General features: G+C 36.9%; 1 protein-coding gene across 10 annotated transcripts in view; it reads left to right on the top strand.

Annotated features, from left to right (window-relative positions):
- Positions 1–17,566, top strand: part of LCORL (ligand dependent nuclear receptor corepressor like) — a 179,136-nt gene that overhangs the window by 157,497 nt on the left and 4,073 nt on the right. For 9 of the 10 annotated variants that reach the window (XM_070791198.1, XM_070791199.1, XM_070791206.1 and 6 more), the window contains one exon: positions 530–2,998. The exons of the other annotated variant lie outside the window; for it this stretch is intronic. In XM_070791198.1, coding sequence (XP_070647299.1) covers positions 530–555 — 26 coding nt within the window. In that variant the 3' untranslated portion in view covers positions 556–2,998. Of the gene's footprint in view, positions 1–529; positions 2,999–17,566 lie in introns of those variants that run through there. 10 annotated transcript variants of the gene reach the window in all.

The raw sequence follows: 17,566 nt of genomic DNA, 5'->3' as shown, positions 1-17,566 counted from the left end.
TCTAAAATATTTGGACAATCTAATTTCTTGGCACCTAGTATGAAACTCATGAAATTAGGTGCTGCTAAATGTCCTAGTGACCTTCCCCACATCTAAATGTGTCCAGGATTTCAAGAAAAGTATATTTGAGACATAGAAAGCTTCTAAAATATTAATGTAAATACTCTCTTGTTTTGCATCTGATCTAATATAAAATATAGAGAACAGTTTGACAAATAAATATGCCCAAGTAGCTATCTAAAAATTTACTGCTACACTACAAGCTAATATATATTTATTATCTAATGATAAATTAGTAACTTTGAGACCATCTGGAAAGTAAAAACTATCTCATGGTTGACTTGATGAAGACCATAACATATATAATAATCCTAGGGTATCAATCTCACATTCACCATTAAGTTGTTAGGCCCTTTGATACTGCTTTGGGAACCACTTTTAGAGTCTATTTAAAAGTGTCAAGATTTTTTTTTCCAATATGTCAGCAACTTATTAAATAGTTTTTTCATATCTGACATTGATTCCATAGATATAAAGATGAGGATTTCTTTATAGAGATAATACCTCACCTACCAAAGGAGAAAATCATATACAGGTAATTTTAAGGTAATGCTAAATTCAGAATGCAAACTGAAATTACTTTAGCAAGTAATTATGAGCTTTACTCAGTTATACCAACCTGACATTGGTGCCTCAGGGAGACCGTTACCCCTTGAACCTAGCAAAAATGGGATGTAAACACTAGTTGCCATCGTAACCAGTTCCAATTCTGCTTCTTGATAGGTGCTAGACAATTTAGGGTATGTAAGAGTGTGTTAGTGTTTGTTGATTTCTTCTGTGACATGAAAGAGTGAAGAAATGCAGGGTTACTGGGTTACATTTGGATATTTAAGGATATTTTATCATATGGTTGCATTGTTACATTGTATATTTTAGGGGAGTCTTTTGTGTGGCCCGAGAGGTATTAGTGGCTTAATTTTTTCTTATGTTTTTAAAAAACTTTTTTAAAAGCTAAAAAAAACACTTTCAGGTCTTAAGTTGGAACATTAAAAACTAATTAAACTCAAGTTTTAATAGGTTAGAAGATTATTATGAACCCCAAAATTCAATTACTTAACTGAATAACTTTTATAATAACCTATTTCTGTATATCTCACATGCAGTGATTAAAATTTTTAACTAACATAAATCATTAAAATGTTAAAGATGGTCAAATTAGAGTCTCCATTATTAAAAATGTATCAAACCTAAAAGTAACGCCCTTTGTTCCTTGGCCTAAGGATAACTAAAAATAACACAACAAATAGTATGTCAGGAAAAAAGAGGGACGAAGTCTAATAGTTATTTTTTTCAAAAGAGCTTATAATTCACCTAAAAATAAGTTCACATATTTTTAAAAGATTGCCATGAATGGAGAATAAAGTGTAATGTTTCATTTTTAATTCTTTACACCATCCTCATTTCATACTAAAGATAGTTTGTATTGTCATTTCTCAACAAAACTGTATTTTGTTACTTCCAGCTTAACCATTGTATCTTTCTAAGGTATAAATGTAAATGTATTTTAATATGATTCTTCATCTCACTAAATATATCACCCTAGAAAAATAAGATGGAAGATGCCTAATTGTTACTTTTTCAAATTAATTTCAAATCCTTTTGTAACATTTAAAAAAACTTTAGTATCATATTAGGAGTTGTTTTTCACCTTTTCTCATTTTAAAAATTCATAGTAATAGTTCCTGTTCTGCTCAAAGTTTTATTTATCTTTTACTGATAACTTTCCTTCTTTGTTTTAACATTCTTTTTTCCCCCCACTCAATCAACAAGGACATTATTTTTATAAAGTTGTATTTATAGCAATATTTGTTATATTATCTGATTTTTAAATGTTTCTTAAGGTGTTGTTTTTTTTTTTTTTTTTCATTATTCTTGATACTCCATACTTCTTTTTGCCTCTTTGAAAGTGACACTAAAATTCATTATTTTATGTGTGTTTTTCTTCTTCATTGAATACATAGTGACTGGAAGTTTGAGACTTTTAACAATAGGACTTTTCTAGGAAAATTCATTTGACAATGTAATAATGAATTAATGGAATATTTCTGTTGATGAAGAGTTTTGCTTTTACTTGAAAATGTCTTGTTTTTAAACTTTTCAAGATTAACTGTATAGATACAGTTTAGTACACAGAAATTTTAAAACTTACACTTGATGACATTTGTACTGCTTATATCGACTGTAAACATGGAAAGGAAGAAGAAGTGCGATTCTATTGAATTCTTGTTTTAACAAATACTTAATGAATGCCTACAATATGCTCTTAGGCACGATAGAAGATTCAAAAAGCTTTTTTCCATCTAAGTAAGAAAATAAGATCTATATTGCTTATTTATTCAAAATATAGAGTGTATTTTATGTTTTAAGTGTGATATTATATGTTTTAAGGGGATAGAATGGTAAAAGTCATGTTTTGTACTCTTGAGGAGCTTACCATCTTATGCAAGATAGTGAATAGGCAATTCATGGAAAGATGAGTGCTATGATGGGAGAGAGAGATGCACTATAGGGGCACATAGGGAAGTTGAACCCAGGGTCAGAGAATTATGCAAGGATTCTTGCTTCTAAGCTGGAATTTGAAGAATGACAAAGTATTAGAAGTACAGAGAGTACTTCAGGCAGAAGCAAATTGCATGGGGAAAATGTGGTTGACTGAAGAGAGCAGGGTTGTCTGGAACACTGATTAATCTAGTTCATATAGCTAAGACATAAAATAGGAATTTAGGAAGGGGCAGTAGGGTAGTTGAAAAAATGGCAAAAGATAAAGCTGCTGATGGAGGCATAGCACAAATTGTGAGGTCAGCATCAGTTAATGAAAAAAAAAAAAAAAAATCTGGAGCCCTGATAGTGTCAGTATTGGGGAAGAATGGATATATTTGAGAGACATCCATGAAGTAGAATCAGTCTTAGAGAATAGAAGAATAAAGTTTAACATCAGGTTTTTGGCTTGGACATCTGGGTAGGTGATTGTAATATTCACTCTAGGTGTTCAGTTTTAAACATATAAAGTTTGAGATATCTAGTGGGGTATCCAAGAAAAGATACTTAGGATGCAACTAGTTAAGAGTTTTTGCTCAGGAGAGAGGTCTCAGCTAGAGATAAAGATTTGGGGGCCAGCAAATAATTGAAGCCATGAGAGTGGAAGAGACTGTTCAGTGTAAAATGTGAAGAACATAGCGTCTCAGAGCCCCAAAGATACGGAGAAAAGAAAAGTGTACAAAAGGAGACTAGTGAGAGTAGCCAGGAGATAAGAGGAAAGCCAGCAGAGGATGGTGACAGGAAATACGTTTTAAGAAAGGAAAAAAACAACAGTGTAAAGTGTTAATAAGAGGTCAGTTAGGTCTTGACATCTTCTGTGTAGCACAAGAGGTTATTTTAGAGTCAGAACTCTTATGATTGAGTAAATTCAGGAAAAAGAAATGAAGAAAATTAGCACAGAAAAATGTAAATGGCAGATTGGTGAGAAAATAGGGAAGTAGTGAGAGGAAGCCCAGTTGAAGGATGTTTAGATGCCAATGGGAAGAAACCACTGGAAAATGAAAGACTAAAGTAGAAAAATGAGATGGCAAATAGGGGAAATGGAGTGAAGCCCCTGACTTGATAGTGGGGTATCATGAGAATCGTTAGAGAGATTGGTGTTGGCCCGAAGAGTCTTTTCTCTCCTAAGACATGAGAATGCATGTGTGCGTGCTAAGTTGCTTCAGCCATGTCCAACTCTGCGACACTATGGACCACAGCCCGCCAGTCTCCTCTGTCCATGAAATTCTCCAGGCGAGAATACTGGAGTGGGTTGCCATGCTATCCTCCAAGGGATCTTCCCCACCCAGGGATAAAAGCCTCAGTAATTACCTCTCCTGCATTGCAGGCAGGTTCTTTTACCATTACTGCCACCTGGGAAGCTGAAAACATGAGAATAGTGGGAATGATTTTTAGGAGGATATAAATCAGTTTATAATTTATGGGGAGAATGTTTAGGATAGTAGACTATTTTCTGTGAATCAAGAGGTAATCTAAGAGTTTTATGGTGAGTATTGAGCTCTGGATAATGTTTGAAATACATCTCAATAAGTAATAGGATTGAACAGCTTGTGATTTTATCTCAGTTACCAGAATGTAAAGCTTGGGAGAAAGATGGGCCATTTTACTTAATAGTAACTGTGTTCACCAAGTGGGTGTAACAGAAGGAAAAGAGATCAAACTAAGAATTTATTCTTTGAATTGTGATAAATTACATGGTCAAACTACTTCTAAGAAGTCTTTTTCTAATAGCTGCACACAATATAGATTAGAAGAGAGGGCAGAATGGGGTGTGTGAAGGACCAGCTGTAAGAGACAATTTTTGTGGTGATAATGGTCTAAAATTATGTGTGACTATTGAAAATAATAACATAGACCTCTTTAATGTCGGTGTTGTTTGAGTTCCTAAAGCAAATGTGTGCCTTTTCCTAATTGATATACAGCTGGATATAAATGGACTTTGGACACCTCTGAAGTTTCAGGCCAGAATAACCTACTATGTACTTAAAGCTACTATCCTCATATTATTTTTCCTAAAATGTTAAATTTTTCTATAAAAATTCAAAACTCAGGTTTACACTTTCAATTGGATTCTGAGATGACTGAAAAAAGTTCAGTTTGTCAGTTTCTCCGGTTTTGTCTTCTGTCCTCAAAAATGACTCTCTCTCTCTCTCTCTCTCTCTCTCTCTCTATATATATATATATATATATATATATTTCCACTCAGAATTCTGGTTTTCTCTGAGATATGTCACTGATGGGTGATTTGAAATTAATGATACACTCTTTTAATTACCTAAAACTGAAACTAACCATGCGTCCTTCTCTGGTCCTGCTAATGAACGTTTTATCATATTTTTCTGAGTCCTAATTCAAGATACTGTTTTAAATTTGTACGGTTGAGGCAACCTCAGCACAGAATATCCTTTAACAGTTAAAAGTAAAATTTAGAGTTACTTCATGTAACATTCAGCATCATATTACCTAATGGAAATTATGAAGCACTAGAGTAGATGATGGAGAAGGCAGTGGCAACCCACTCCAGTACTCTTGCCTGGAAAATCCCGTGTTCAGAGGAGCCTGGTAGGCTGCAGTCCAAGGGGTCGCAAAGAGTCAGACTCGACTGAGTGACTTCACTTTCACTTTTCACTTTCACACATTGGAGAAGGAAATGGCAACCCACTCCACTGTTCTTGCCCGGAGAATCCCAGGGACGGACATGACTGAAGTGACTTAGCAGCATCAGCTGCAGAGTAGATGATTTTCTAAATTTCATTTTGATAGAAAAGTGTTTCCAAATGATTCAGTCACTTTAATCTGGTTTGCTACACAAGCATTCCAAAGTTATATTCCAGGAAAAACTGGTCCACCAAAATGTTCTGTGTGCACAGTGTTCTGTAGTCCAGTAACATTGCGAAATGCTCATTTCTCTTTCTCATGCTTACCGAATCATAGTACCCCATTAGTATGTTAAAACACGTTCTCCAAACTTTATGTCCCATAGAACATAGTTTGCATGCTAAGTTGCTTCAGTCTTTGCAACCCCATCGTTCGTCTATCCATGGGATTCTCCAGGCATGGATACTGGGATGGATTGCCATTTCCTTCTCCAGGGGAGTTTCCTGACCCAGGGATCAAACCAGTGTCTCTTAAATATCCTGCACTGGCAGGCGCCACGAGCGCCACCTGGGAAGCCCCAGAACATAGTTTTGGAAACACCGCTCTACATAGTTTCCTGCTAGGCTTTCTCTGTACTTACTGTGATGTTACCAGAAAGAATGCAATGACTATAAATATATAAGTTAATTTATATACTAGACTTGCTCTTGTACATAAATTGTTAATCAGAATTAAATTGTAAGTGCTTTACTAAGATTCACCATGAAAAGATGACTCTAGTAAATAACATTCAGGCCAAAATAATCACATTTTGATAAGTCTGTTTTATAAGTTTCATTTTTGTATAGATTTCATTTCATAATGAATCAAGAAAGGAAGTAGCAGTCAGTTCAGGTGGCTTTCCTCTCTGTATTAAAAATCATAAGAAAATACCTTACGAGTTTAGGAAAACATACGAGATCAGAGTCTCCTTGAGTCTTAATTAAACCACACTCTTAATTAATTTGGTCAAAACTGGATAAAAAAGACATATTTTAATGTAAAAAATAATAAATATATCGACCTGTTCTTTTTTACATGAGCTTTATATTATCGTCTTGTTACTTGCCAGTGCCATCAGTAAAAATATTAAAACTGTGACCCAGTAATTTAAAGCATTCTAAGGAAATAAAAAAGGCTTTAATACATTCTGTTTATAATTAGATATTTTCCCCATTATTGTAATTTTCATAGAAACTGACTAAAGAGAAGAAGACTTAGGTTTTAAAGAGTTTTAATATAGTAATATTGCATTATGAAACAGCTACTTTGGTAATTCCTTATCTTTTTTTTCCTAGAATTTCTCTCACATATCTTATATCTCATTGCTTTGTCAACCATTACAGAATATTCTGCTTTACTAATTGCCCCATTTCTTTCATGGAAAACTATTCCATTTATTCAACAAATATTGTATATTTTTCTTTTGATCTACTGGGCATTGTTAGACACTAGAGTTACAAAGTAACTCAGGGAACTTAGCAAAAAATATTTCAAGTTGTTTTTTCAGTTTAACAACATAATTACTAAAACTTGAAGAAAGATAATTTGGTTGATTCACCCTATTAATGGATATGAAATACAGCAGTATTTTCAAACAAGATTAACTTTCCAAACTGAGGTGTCTGGCCCCCAGCCTGCCTTTTAAGTAGTTTTATTGGAACATTGCCATGATCATTCACTTCTGTGTTTTGTCTATTGCTGTTTTATGCTGCAAAAGCTGAATTGTGTAGTTGCAACAGAGATCCTAAACCCACAAAGACTAAAATATCGTGACCCTTTGCAGAAAAAGTTTGCTGACCCATTTTTATTGGTAGAATTTTGATATGATGTGACTAGAAAAAAAATTTATTGTCTTTTTTTTTTGCTTTTAGTAAATTAAGATTATTATATCCAGTTCATTCCCAAAACCTATCCACTCCCTCCCTGTTGTCCACTCCCTCTTGCCACACAATCCAGTACATTTCTGACTTGTAGTTATTTTATTTTGTTTTATCTCCCTGGGACAAGACCTGTCTGTATCCAGCAGAGTGGTGCTGGGGGAGCCATCAATGCCAGTTTTGTTCTGTTTTGTAAATCTTTATTCTCTCCCTGCAGCCTCCAGACCTGCTTTGTCTATCTGAGGTAAGTGGTTCAAGGGTCACCCTTCTCTTCCTTAACCAGCTGCTACCACCTGTTAGAGATTTATTTCAGTGCTTCACACCTTAAATTCCTGCCTCAGATGTTCTCTTCTCCCCTTTTATCCTCTCTATTCATTTAGTAATTCAAATTTTTTAGTTCAGCCCTCATGGCTACCATATTTTTCTCCTCATTTTTCCTATAGTGAGCTGAGTATTCTGTGATTATCATAATAAACAGCCTACTGAATTCACCTATTGTTTAATTACGAACAACAAAAAAGGCAGAGCAGGTATCTGAATTATTTCCTCCTGCCATGTTTTTTCCTCCTTGTTTTTGTTAATTTTAAGCAAGACCTTGGCTTCATTTTTTTCCCCTCCAATTCCATTTCTAGGAAACCTGGAAAATTCATTTGTTTGCTTCTTTATGTGTTATATAAATGTATAGAATAATAGATTTTAGAAGCCAGTATCTATAGACCCCATTAATTTATTCTTTCAAAAATTTTTGTCTCCTGTGTTCCAGGCAATATGGTAGTCATATGGAATATGATGGAGGACAAAACCAGATGTCACTCCATTCATGATCAGCTTTGTTTGGAGAGGCAGACATTTGAGAAAAGTTATACAAATCTTACAAGTTCTTAATTTGTAGATGGTACTATGAGAATTCCTTATAGGGAGATCTTATCAAGTCAGCAAAGTAAAGGAAGACGTCTCTGAGGAAATGTCCATTGAACTGAGCTGTGAAGAATGAGTAGGCATCAACTAGGCCAAGCAGCAGAGAATGGAGAGGGGAGGAATGACTTTCCAGGAAGAAAGAAGTGACTGAAAAAAACATGAGGCTTGGTATTCCTTGTGGAGTTAGATAAGACGTGACTGGTGTGTCTTGAGTCAGAGGAGGAGGAGCGTGATGTCACATGTGGTGAACATTGAAGAGTAAGTCAAGGGTAGACCACATAGGTTCTCAGAAGCCATGTTTATGTCCTTTCAGGGGCTGATTTTACCCCACTAGTCAGGCCACACCAGTACCTATCTGGGGACTCTACTTACCCAGGTTCTAGAAGGACGTTCCATTTTTCGGTGGCAACACCAGTCATATCCAGTCCTGTATGGCCTGTAGGTATTTTCCATCTGGTCCTTCTCAGTGGTCTTTTTCACAGCCTTGGGAAACATTTATGTGTGATCAGTATTGATCTGTAGACTTGGAGGGAGCTCTGGAGCCAGCTCTCTCTGCCCCTTTCTTTCCTGTACTCCACATATTCTAGTCACTGTGGACTCCTGTACATCTAAACTCTGTCTTCCCTTTTCAGGAAGATTCCCAAGCTCTGGGTTCCTCCTTTATTGCAGTCTGGAAACTCTCTAAGCAGTAAACCATAGCAAGTTTTAGGACTTACCACCTTTTATTTCCTTTTTTTCAGGAATCACTGTCATCTGTACTTCTGTCATCCTTTATCTTAGAAACATTTCATGTATTTAGTGTGCTGTTTATAAAGTAAGAGGGCAGATTCATCTTGTTACCTCATTATGGTCAGAAAAAAATATCCCAGATTCATTTTTTAACAAATATTTATCCAGCTGCAATATGCTAGGTGATGAAAATAATGTACTGAGCAAGACCAACAGGGATTTATACTTTCTTCAAGCTTGTGTTTTATTGGGAGGGGGAAAAATAGAAAGCATAAGGCAGTGATAAAATCTGTGTTACAAAATTAGGTGGTACAAGGATATTTTTGGTAAAGCTGCTTTAGGTTGAGTACTCAGGAAAATTGAGATAGCTAGAATATCATTGATAACTGAAACTGAGTATGGATGAGAGCTGACAGTATAAAAAGGAAAGAAAGCCTGGGACTCAAACTTGAGAACTAGCAACATGCATTGGATGACTTGAATTGACAGGAAGAGGCAGAGGAAAACCAGTACTGAGTTTCAAAAAAGAGAGTATGTTACTCTGCTCAGGCTGCCATAACAAAATAACATGGACTGCATGACTTAAACAGTAGAGATTTATTGTCTCACAGTTCTGGGGACTGGAAAGTCTAAGATCTGGAGGGTTCTGTTTCTGGTGAGAGCTCTCTTCCTGGCTTGCAGGACACTCTCCCATTCTCTGGTGTCTCCTTTACTTATAGAGTATAAGTATACGTTCTTAACGTTAGTCCTATTGGATTATTGTTGTTGTTGTTCAGTCATGTCTGACTCTTTGCAAACCCCATAGAGTGCAGCACACCAGGCTTCCCTGTTCTTCACCATCTCCCAGAGCTTGCTTAAACCCATGTCCATCGAGTCAGTGATGCCATCCAACCATCTTGTCTTCTGTCATCCCCTTCTGTTCCTGCCTTCAGTCTTTCCCAGCATCAGGGTCTTTTCTACTGTGTTGGCTCTTTGCATAAGGTGGCCAAAGTATTGGAGCTTCAGCTTCAGCATCAGTCCTTCCAATGAATATTCAGGATTGATTTCCTTTAGGATTGACTGGTTTGATCTTCTTGTGGTCCAAGGGACTCTCTAGAGTCTTCTCCAACACTACAGTTCAAAAGCATCAGTACTTCAGCACTCAGCCTTCTTTATGATCCAACTCTCACAGCCATACATGACTACTGGAAAAACCATAGCTTTGACTAGACAAATGTTTGTCTGCAAAGTAATGTCTCTGCTTTTAAATATGCTCTCTAGGTTGGCCATAGCTTTTCTTCCCAGGAGCAGGCATCTTTTAACTTCGTGGCTGCATCACCATCTGCAGTGAATTTGGAGCCCTAGAAAATAGTCTGTCATTGTTTCCCCATCTATTTGCCATAAAGTGATGGGACAGGATGCCATGATCTTTGTTTTTTCAACGTTGAGTTTTAAGCCAGCTTTTTCACTTTCCTCTTCCACTTTCATCAAGAGACTCTTTAGTTCCTCTTCACTTTCTGCCATAAGGGTAGTGTCATCTACATACCTGAGGTTATTGATAACGTCTCCTGGCAATCTTGATTCCAGCTTGTGCCTCATCCAGCCTGGCATTTCACATGATGTACTCTGCATAGAAGTTAAATAAACAGGGTGACAATATACAGCCTTGACGTACTCCTTTCCCAATTTGGAACCAGTCCATTGTTCCATGTCTGGTGGTAACTGTTGCTTCTTGACCTGCATACAGGTTTCTCAAGAGGCAGGTGAGGTGGTCTGGTATTCCATCTCTTAAAGAATTTTCCACAGTTTGTTGTGATTCACACAGTCAAAAATTTTAGCGTAGTCAGTGAAGCAGATTTTTTCTGGAATTCTCTTGCTTTTTTGATCCAGTGGATGTTGGCAATTTGATCTCTGGTTCCTCTGCCTTTTCTAAATCCAGCTTGAACATCTGGAAATTCACGGTTCACGTATTGTTGAAGCCTCGCTTGGAGAATTTTGAGCATTACTTTACTAGCAAGTGAAATGAGTGCAATTTTGCGGTAGTTTGAACATTCTTTGGCATTGCCCTTCTTTGGGATTGGAATGAAAACCTTTTCCAGTCCTGTGGCCACTGCTGTGTTTTCCAAATTCGCTGGCATATTGAGTGCAGCACTTTCACAGAATCATCTTTTAGGATTTGATATAACTCAGCTGGAATTCCATCACCTCCACTAGCTTTGTTCATAGTGATGCTTCCTAAGGCCCACTTGACTTTGCACTCGAGGATGTTTGGCTCCAGGTGAGTGATCACACCATCGTGATTATCTGGATTATCTATGGGGTTGCACAGAGTCGGACACGACTGAAGTGACTTAGCAGATCTTTTTTGTATAGTTCTTCTGTATATTGTTGCCACCCCTTCTTAATATCTTCTGCTTTTGTTAAGTCCATACCATTTCTGTCCTTTATTGTGCCCATCTTTGCATGAAATGTTCCTTTGCTATCTGATTTTCTTGAAGAGATCTCTAATCTTTCCCATTCTATTGTTTTCCTCTATTTCTTTGCATTGTTTACTTAGAAAGGCTTTCTTATCTCTCCTTTCTTATCTTTGGAACTCTGCATTCAGATGGATATATCTTTCTTTCTCTCCTTTGCCTTTCACTTCTTTTCTCAGCTATTTGTAAGTCCTCCTCAGACAACCATTTTGCACTGTTGCATTTCTTTTTCTTTGGAATGGTTTTGATCACCACCTCCTCTACAGTGTCACAAACCTCCATCCATAGTTCTTCAGGCATTCTGTCTGTCAGGCCTAATCCCTCGAATCTATTTGTCACTTCTACTGTATAATCATAAGGGATTTGATTTAGGTCATACCTGAATGGTCTAGTGGTTTTCCCTACTTTCTTCAATTTAAGTCTGAATTTGGCAATAAGGAGTTCATTATCTGAGCCACAGTCAGCTCCCCCGGTCTTGTTTTTGCACACTGTATAGAGCTTCTCCATCTTCAGCTGCAAATAATATAATCAATCTGATTTCAGTATTGACCATCCAGTGATGTCCATGTGTAGAGTCATCTTTTGTGGTTTTGGAAGAGGTGCTTGGTATAACCAATGCGTTCTCTTGGAGAAAGTCTCTTAGCCTTTGCCCTGCTTCATTTTCTAGTCCAAAGCCAAATTTGTCTGTTACTCCAGGTATGTCTTGGCTTCCTAATTTTGCATTCTAGTCCCCTATGATGAAAAGGACATCATTTTTTGGTGTTCATTCTAAAAAGTCTTGTAGGTCCTCATAGAACCATTCAACTTCAGCTTCTTTGGCATTAATGTTGGGGCATAGACTTGGATTACTGTTATTTGAATGGTTTGCCTTGTAAATGAACAGAGGTCATTCTGGGTTTTTTTGAGATTGCACCCAAGTACTGCATTTAGGACTCTTGTTGACTATGAGGCCTACTCCATTTCTTCTAAGGGATTATTGGATTATGGCCCTACCCTATGACTTCATTTTACCTTAATTACTCCTAAACTCCCTATATCTCTTAATATATAAATCTGAGGATGGGGGATTGGAGGGGTGGTGGGAAGGGAGGGGGTCACAATCCAGTCTCTAGCAGAAGAAACAGCCAAAAGTGTTGAATGTTGTTAGAAAGCCAAAAGGTCAAAAACTAAAGATCCTTTGTTAGACTTATTACATTGGTGACTTTAGTTAAGTGCTGGTTTCCTGGAGTAAAAGGCCTGGAAGCTAGGTTAGAGAAGGTTAAAGAATAAGAGGTATAGAAAATGGTGATAACAAGTATAGGACAGCTTATTAAAGTAATATGACTAAAAATATTCAGTTCAGTCACTCAGTCGTGTCCAACTCTTTGCAACCCCATGGACTACAGCACACCAGGCCTCCCTGTCCATCACCAACTCCCGGAGTTTACTCAAACTCATGTCCATTGGGGAGAAGGCAGCGTCACCCCACTCCAGTACTCTTGCCTGGAAAATCCCATGGATGGAAGAGCCTGGTGGGCTGCAGTCCAAGGGGTCGCACAAAGTTGGACATGACTGAAGCGACTTAGCAGCAGCAGCATGTCCATTGAGTCAGTGATGCCATCCAGCCATCTCATCCTCTGTCATCCCCTTCTCCTCCCACCTTCAATCTTTCCCAGCATCAGGGCCTTTTCAAATGAGTCAGTTCTTTGCAGGTAGCCAAAGTATTGGAGTTTCAACTTCAGCATCAGTCCTTCCAGTGAATATTCAGGACTGATTTTCTTTAGGATGGACTAGTTGGATCTCCTTGCAGTCCAAGAGACTCTCTAGAGTCTTCTCCAACACCACAGTTCAAGAGCATCAGTTCTTCAGCACTCAGCTTTCTTTATAGTCCAACTCTCACACCCATATATGACTAATGGAAAAACCATAGCTTTGACTATGTTGGCAAAGTAATGTCTCTGCTTTTTAATATGCGGTCTAGGTTGGTCGAAAGATTGAGTGAAGCCATGGTTTTTTTTTTTTTTTTTAAAGAATGAGAGACCTTACACTTGTTTAAACCTGATAGTGAGAATCCAAAAGAGAAGAGATGGTCTATTATTTATCTATTGCCACAACAAGGCTACATTTTACAAACCACACCAAAACTCATTAGCTCAAAGTAATTAAGTATTTCACTCATGTGTCAGTGATTGGCAAGTATGACTGGAGGTTCTTTGGATATTGGCTGGGCTCCCTCCAGTGTGTTGTGGTTAGCTGGCAATCGAGTGGAACAGCTTAGCCCTGCTCCTTGTGTCTCTCATAGCCATCCAGCAAGCCAGCCAGGCATGTTCTTAGGGCAGAAGCAGAAGTGTAAAAGTGAACGTAAATGTCTAGTTTCTCAACTTCAGCTAGCATCATGTTTGCTGTTTATAAATAGTATGTTTGCTATTATCCCATTAAGCCAGTGCACATCACATAGGTGAGTCAGGATGGGAGGGCATGGTCGAATAGATAAGGCAGAGTGAATACAGTGATGGATGAAGAACAGAAGTCATTAGTTAATCTGCCACAGATGGTATATTTAAGAAAAAGGGTTGGAACCATTGATGATGATCATTGATAAGTTCCTGAGAAGGCCTATGGGAACAGGGTCAAAAAACATTTACATCATGCCAGGTTCTATGATCTTCTACAGTTAATTGGCATTATTTTAGATAAACAGCTTCCTAATTGCTTTGACTTTCATATTAATTTAGTACTGAAATGTTCTAGTTTATTTATAAAGGTATGTGAATCATGTATGCCTATTGAATATACTGCTTTAGGCACAGTTGTACTAATATGCAAGTTCACTAAGAAATTCAGGGATCCCTACAAGACTGAGAATCACTTCTAAATCACATAGCAATGCAAACTGTTCATTGAATCCTGAAGAGAATTTGTTTTGTACCTTTGATCTGACTACAGTTTCCTTCATTCCATTTAGCTAAAAATTTAGGTAGATATCTCACTTCTTAGTGAAATGATTAAATTCTAAATGTCTTCGATTTTTGATTATTTCGATTTGCTCTTTACTAATCGTGGTAGTGCTAAGTAAGCACATACTGCGTGTATCATGTGTTGATCTTTTATTGAAAATGTAATTTTTCCAAAATTGGTAGCAGTAAGTTGCAACTCTAGGATTCTATTCTAAGACTATTGGCTTTCAAGGTCTTGCTCCTAAACACCTGGTTCTTCTGCTCCTCCAGATAACCATATCAAATAACCAAGGGCAAATCCAGAAAAATGGCTGACTTAAAATTTCCCAATTTAACAATCTGCCAAAGCTTTTAAATTCATCACTATCTTACCAAAAGGAAATTTTACTCTTCAGATAAATTACATCTTTTAAAAACAAACAGATACAACAGCTGTACAACCTAACACTCAGTTTCCAACAAGAGAAAGGATTTATTTGGTCATATTAAGCCTCATGGTTCACTAGTGCACCATGTTTACCTGGCTACATTCTATGGCTTTTTTACATTTTATCCTCTTTAAGCCCAGAGATTCAAAATTAACCTGTTGTATACAAATTACTTGTTTAGTCGCTAAGTCATGTCTGAGTCTTTTGCGACCCCATGGACTGTAGCCCATCAGGCTCCTCTGTCCATGGAATTTTCCAGGAAAGAATACTGAAGTGGGTTGTCATTTCCCTCTCCAGGGGCGTCTTCCTGACCCAGGGATCGAACCCAAGTCTCCTGAATTGCAGGCAGATTCTTTACTGCTGAATCACTGGGGAAACTAATACAGTAAAAATTGTAAAAACAGATTATACATGTATCTGCCATAGTTTATCCCCACACATGTAATTTTTTATTTTGATTTTTGTTATTAGTACTAATATTCACATTTATTGACCCCTTACTATGTGTCCAGTCGGGCATATTACATGCATTCCCTATACCAGGTGCTTTATTTACATCAACTCATTTAACAATCATATTACGCTTAAGACGTGGTATTCTATCTTCACTATCCAGTTAAATTGAAACTTGGAGGCTAAGGAGTGTACACTAGCAGGTAAGTGATTTGATTTAGGATCAGAACTCAGGATCTAAAATATCCTTCTGTCCCAATTTCCTAAAATTCTCATCCCTAAAGATCTACTTCAAATGTTAATCCATTTCTAGGATTACTCTTCCTTCTCTGTAATCCCTTTGTCCTTAGTTACTCCTTTTACTTTTACTCCTTTTAATTCTGGTAATTTATGAATACTCCCTCCTCCCCGCCCCCCCCCCCCCCACCACCTCCTTACCAAGCTGCAAAACCCTTTAAAACAGATACCAGCACACACTTTTATATTCCTAACAGGTAGATATTGTTAAGGATTTAACTTTATACCAGCAGACCTGGATGGTGAACAATGCCAGGCCTATGTAGAACTGAAACAGTTCTCTCTGTGGCAAGGTCCTATATTGGCCTCCTAGAACCTAAGAACCATTAAATTTAGATTCCAGTAGACCAGTAACTTCATTTTTATAACTTACTACTCAAAAACATAGGAATACACTTGTCTACTTCATGAAGGTTCTCTGCTCTAGTTTTGCACATTGACAGCCCTTTCATGTTATTTGGACAGATTTGTGGAGATACCAGACTCAAAGATAGTGCTGAGCTGTAACAACTGTCAGTGAATTTTTTTTTTTTTTACTGAATTAACAATGGAAGACACAATTTCCAGAGGAAAATAAACCAGTAACCCACTGGCATTAAATAAGTTCAAATTTGATGGTTTCCGGGACATTATAGTAACTATTCAAATTCCAAATCCTATGTCAGAGTTGCCTATCCATGCATATAGCTAGACTTCTTTCTTCTTTTGAAAAGGTAAATTGTGTTCCCTGAAACTCTTAACCTAGAGAACACTCATGGTGGCTCTCATGTCAGTCTGTGCCCTGACATTTTATTCTCGCACTGAGAAACTAAGATACGACTAGCAGCTCCCTCTTTAAAGAAAATTCATGCTGTAAACGTATAGGTCTCTTGGATAAGGTTATGGCTATAGACCTGACGTGGAAATTAAGTATTCTAAAGAAATAGATAAGTAGGTAGTAACATGAAGGGAGAATCATGACAGAATCACAACCCAAGAGTCAGCATGCAGGATAGCATAAACAGATCATAGGCCCTGAAGACTCGCTCAGTTTTGTGACCTTGGGTCAGTCATTTTACTTCTTTAAGCCTCAGTGGATGATTGTTAGAACCGAATGAGGTCAGTGTAAGAAAGACTTGTAGCATAATGCCTGGCATCTAGCAACTGCTTTATAAGTCATATTTTTAGACTTGTCTTGATTATGCTAAAATGTTTTCTGCAATGTGACTGGCTTAGTTTATTATCTATATGACAGAAATGAACCATCACATACCTCCAGTAATAAGTAAAACAAGTTTAAATTATTAGAGTTGTATATTTAAAAAAAATATTTTAGAATTATCTGTAATCATTAATCATTAAACACAAATAATAATTATTTGGATTCCCATGACTTAAAAAATTATTTTTTCCTTTTATACTTTCCAAATGCACATTTTCTGTAAACCATTATGCAGATGGTGGAGAGAGGCTCTGTCTTAGGGTGAGTGAAATTACTGAAGTATTGAAAATAGGCTGAGCTGTCTACATAATCATTGCAGGCAACCTTTGCCTTTATTCGGGCCTGTTTCTGATGATCTAATGAGAGTCAATCAACATGCTTTAAAAACTATATGGAGCTATAGACAAATGTAAAGGTTTAGTTTAACACTACACACTTTGGTGAAAGGGGGAGGAAGCTAGAAGAGAGGTACTTATCCAAAGTAAGGCCATGTCTATATCAGATAAGGAACCTAGATGGTACTCGAAGCCTTAGTAAGGGCTGTGTTCTATTCTTAGTATTGTGTAGATCACAGGTGCCCAAATTTTGAACATTACTTTTTTGGTAGGTATGTATTGATTAAACATGTCAATCTGTATATGGGTACTAACATTGAGTTCTTTTTCTTGACTGATTTTTTTTCCCATGCATTTGTATAGTTTTGTGCACCTGTAGAGTTTGTGTTCCCAAATTTGGAGTTTACTCTCTAAAAAAGTAACTTTAAAAAATTGTCCTTAAGTATTGAAAAGAACAATAGTTATTATTACTCTGTGATTAATACTTTGTTAAATAGCAAAAAAAAAGAAAAAATTTTATGACCACGATTTGTTGATCCATGCCATTGTTTTCTTATTTGGGAGTTTGATACCTGATATACATACCTACCAAGGTACCTCAATTAATATGATTGGGTTTGTATAGCTTCCTTTAGTTTCTCAAAGGGGCATACATCAAACTTTGTTTTGAAAATACAAATAAATATGAAGACTGGCAGTCC

The sequence above is a fragment of the Bos indicus genome, chromosome 6 (assembly GCF_029378745.1).
Source record: "Bos indicus isolate NIAB-ARS_2022 breed Sahiwal x Tharparkar chromosome 6, NIAB-ARS_B.indTharparkar_mat_pri_1.0, whole genome shotgun sequence".
NCBI classification, from domain to species: domain Eukaryota; kingdom Metazoa; phylum Chordata; class Mammalia; order Artiodactyla; family Bovidae; genus Bos; species Bos indicus.
This window is presented reverse-complemented; position numbering and strand designations above follow the sequence as displayed.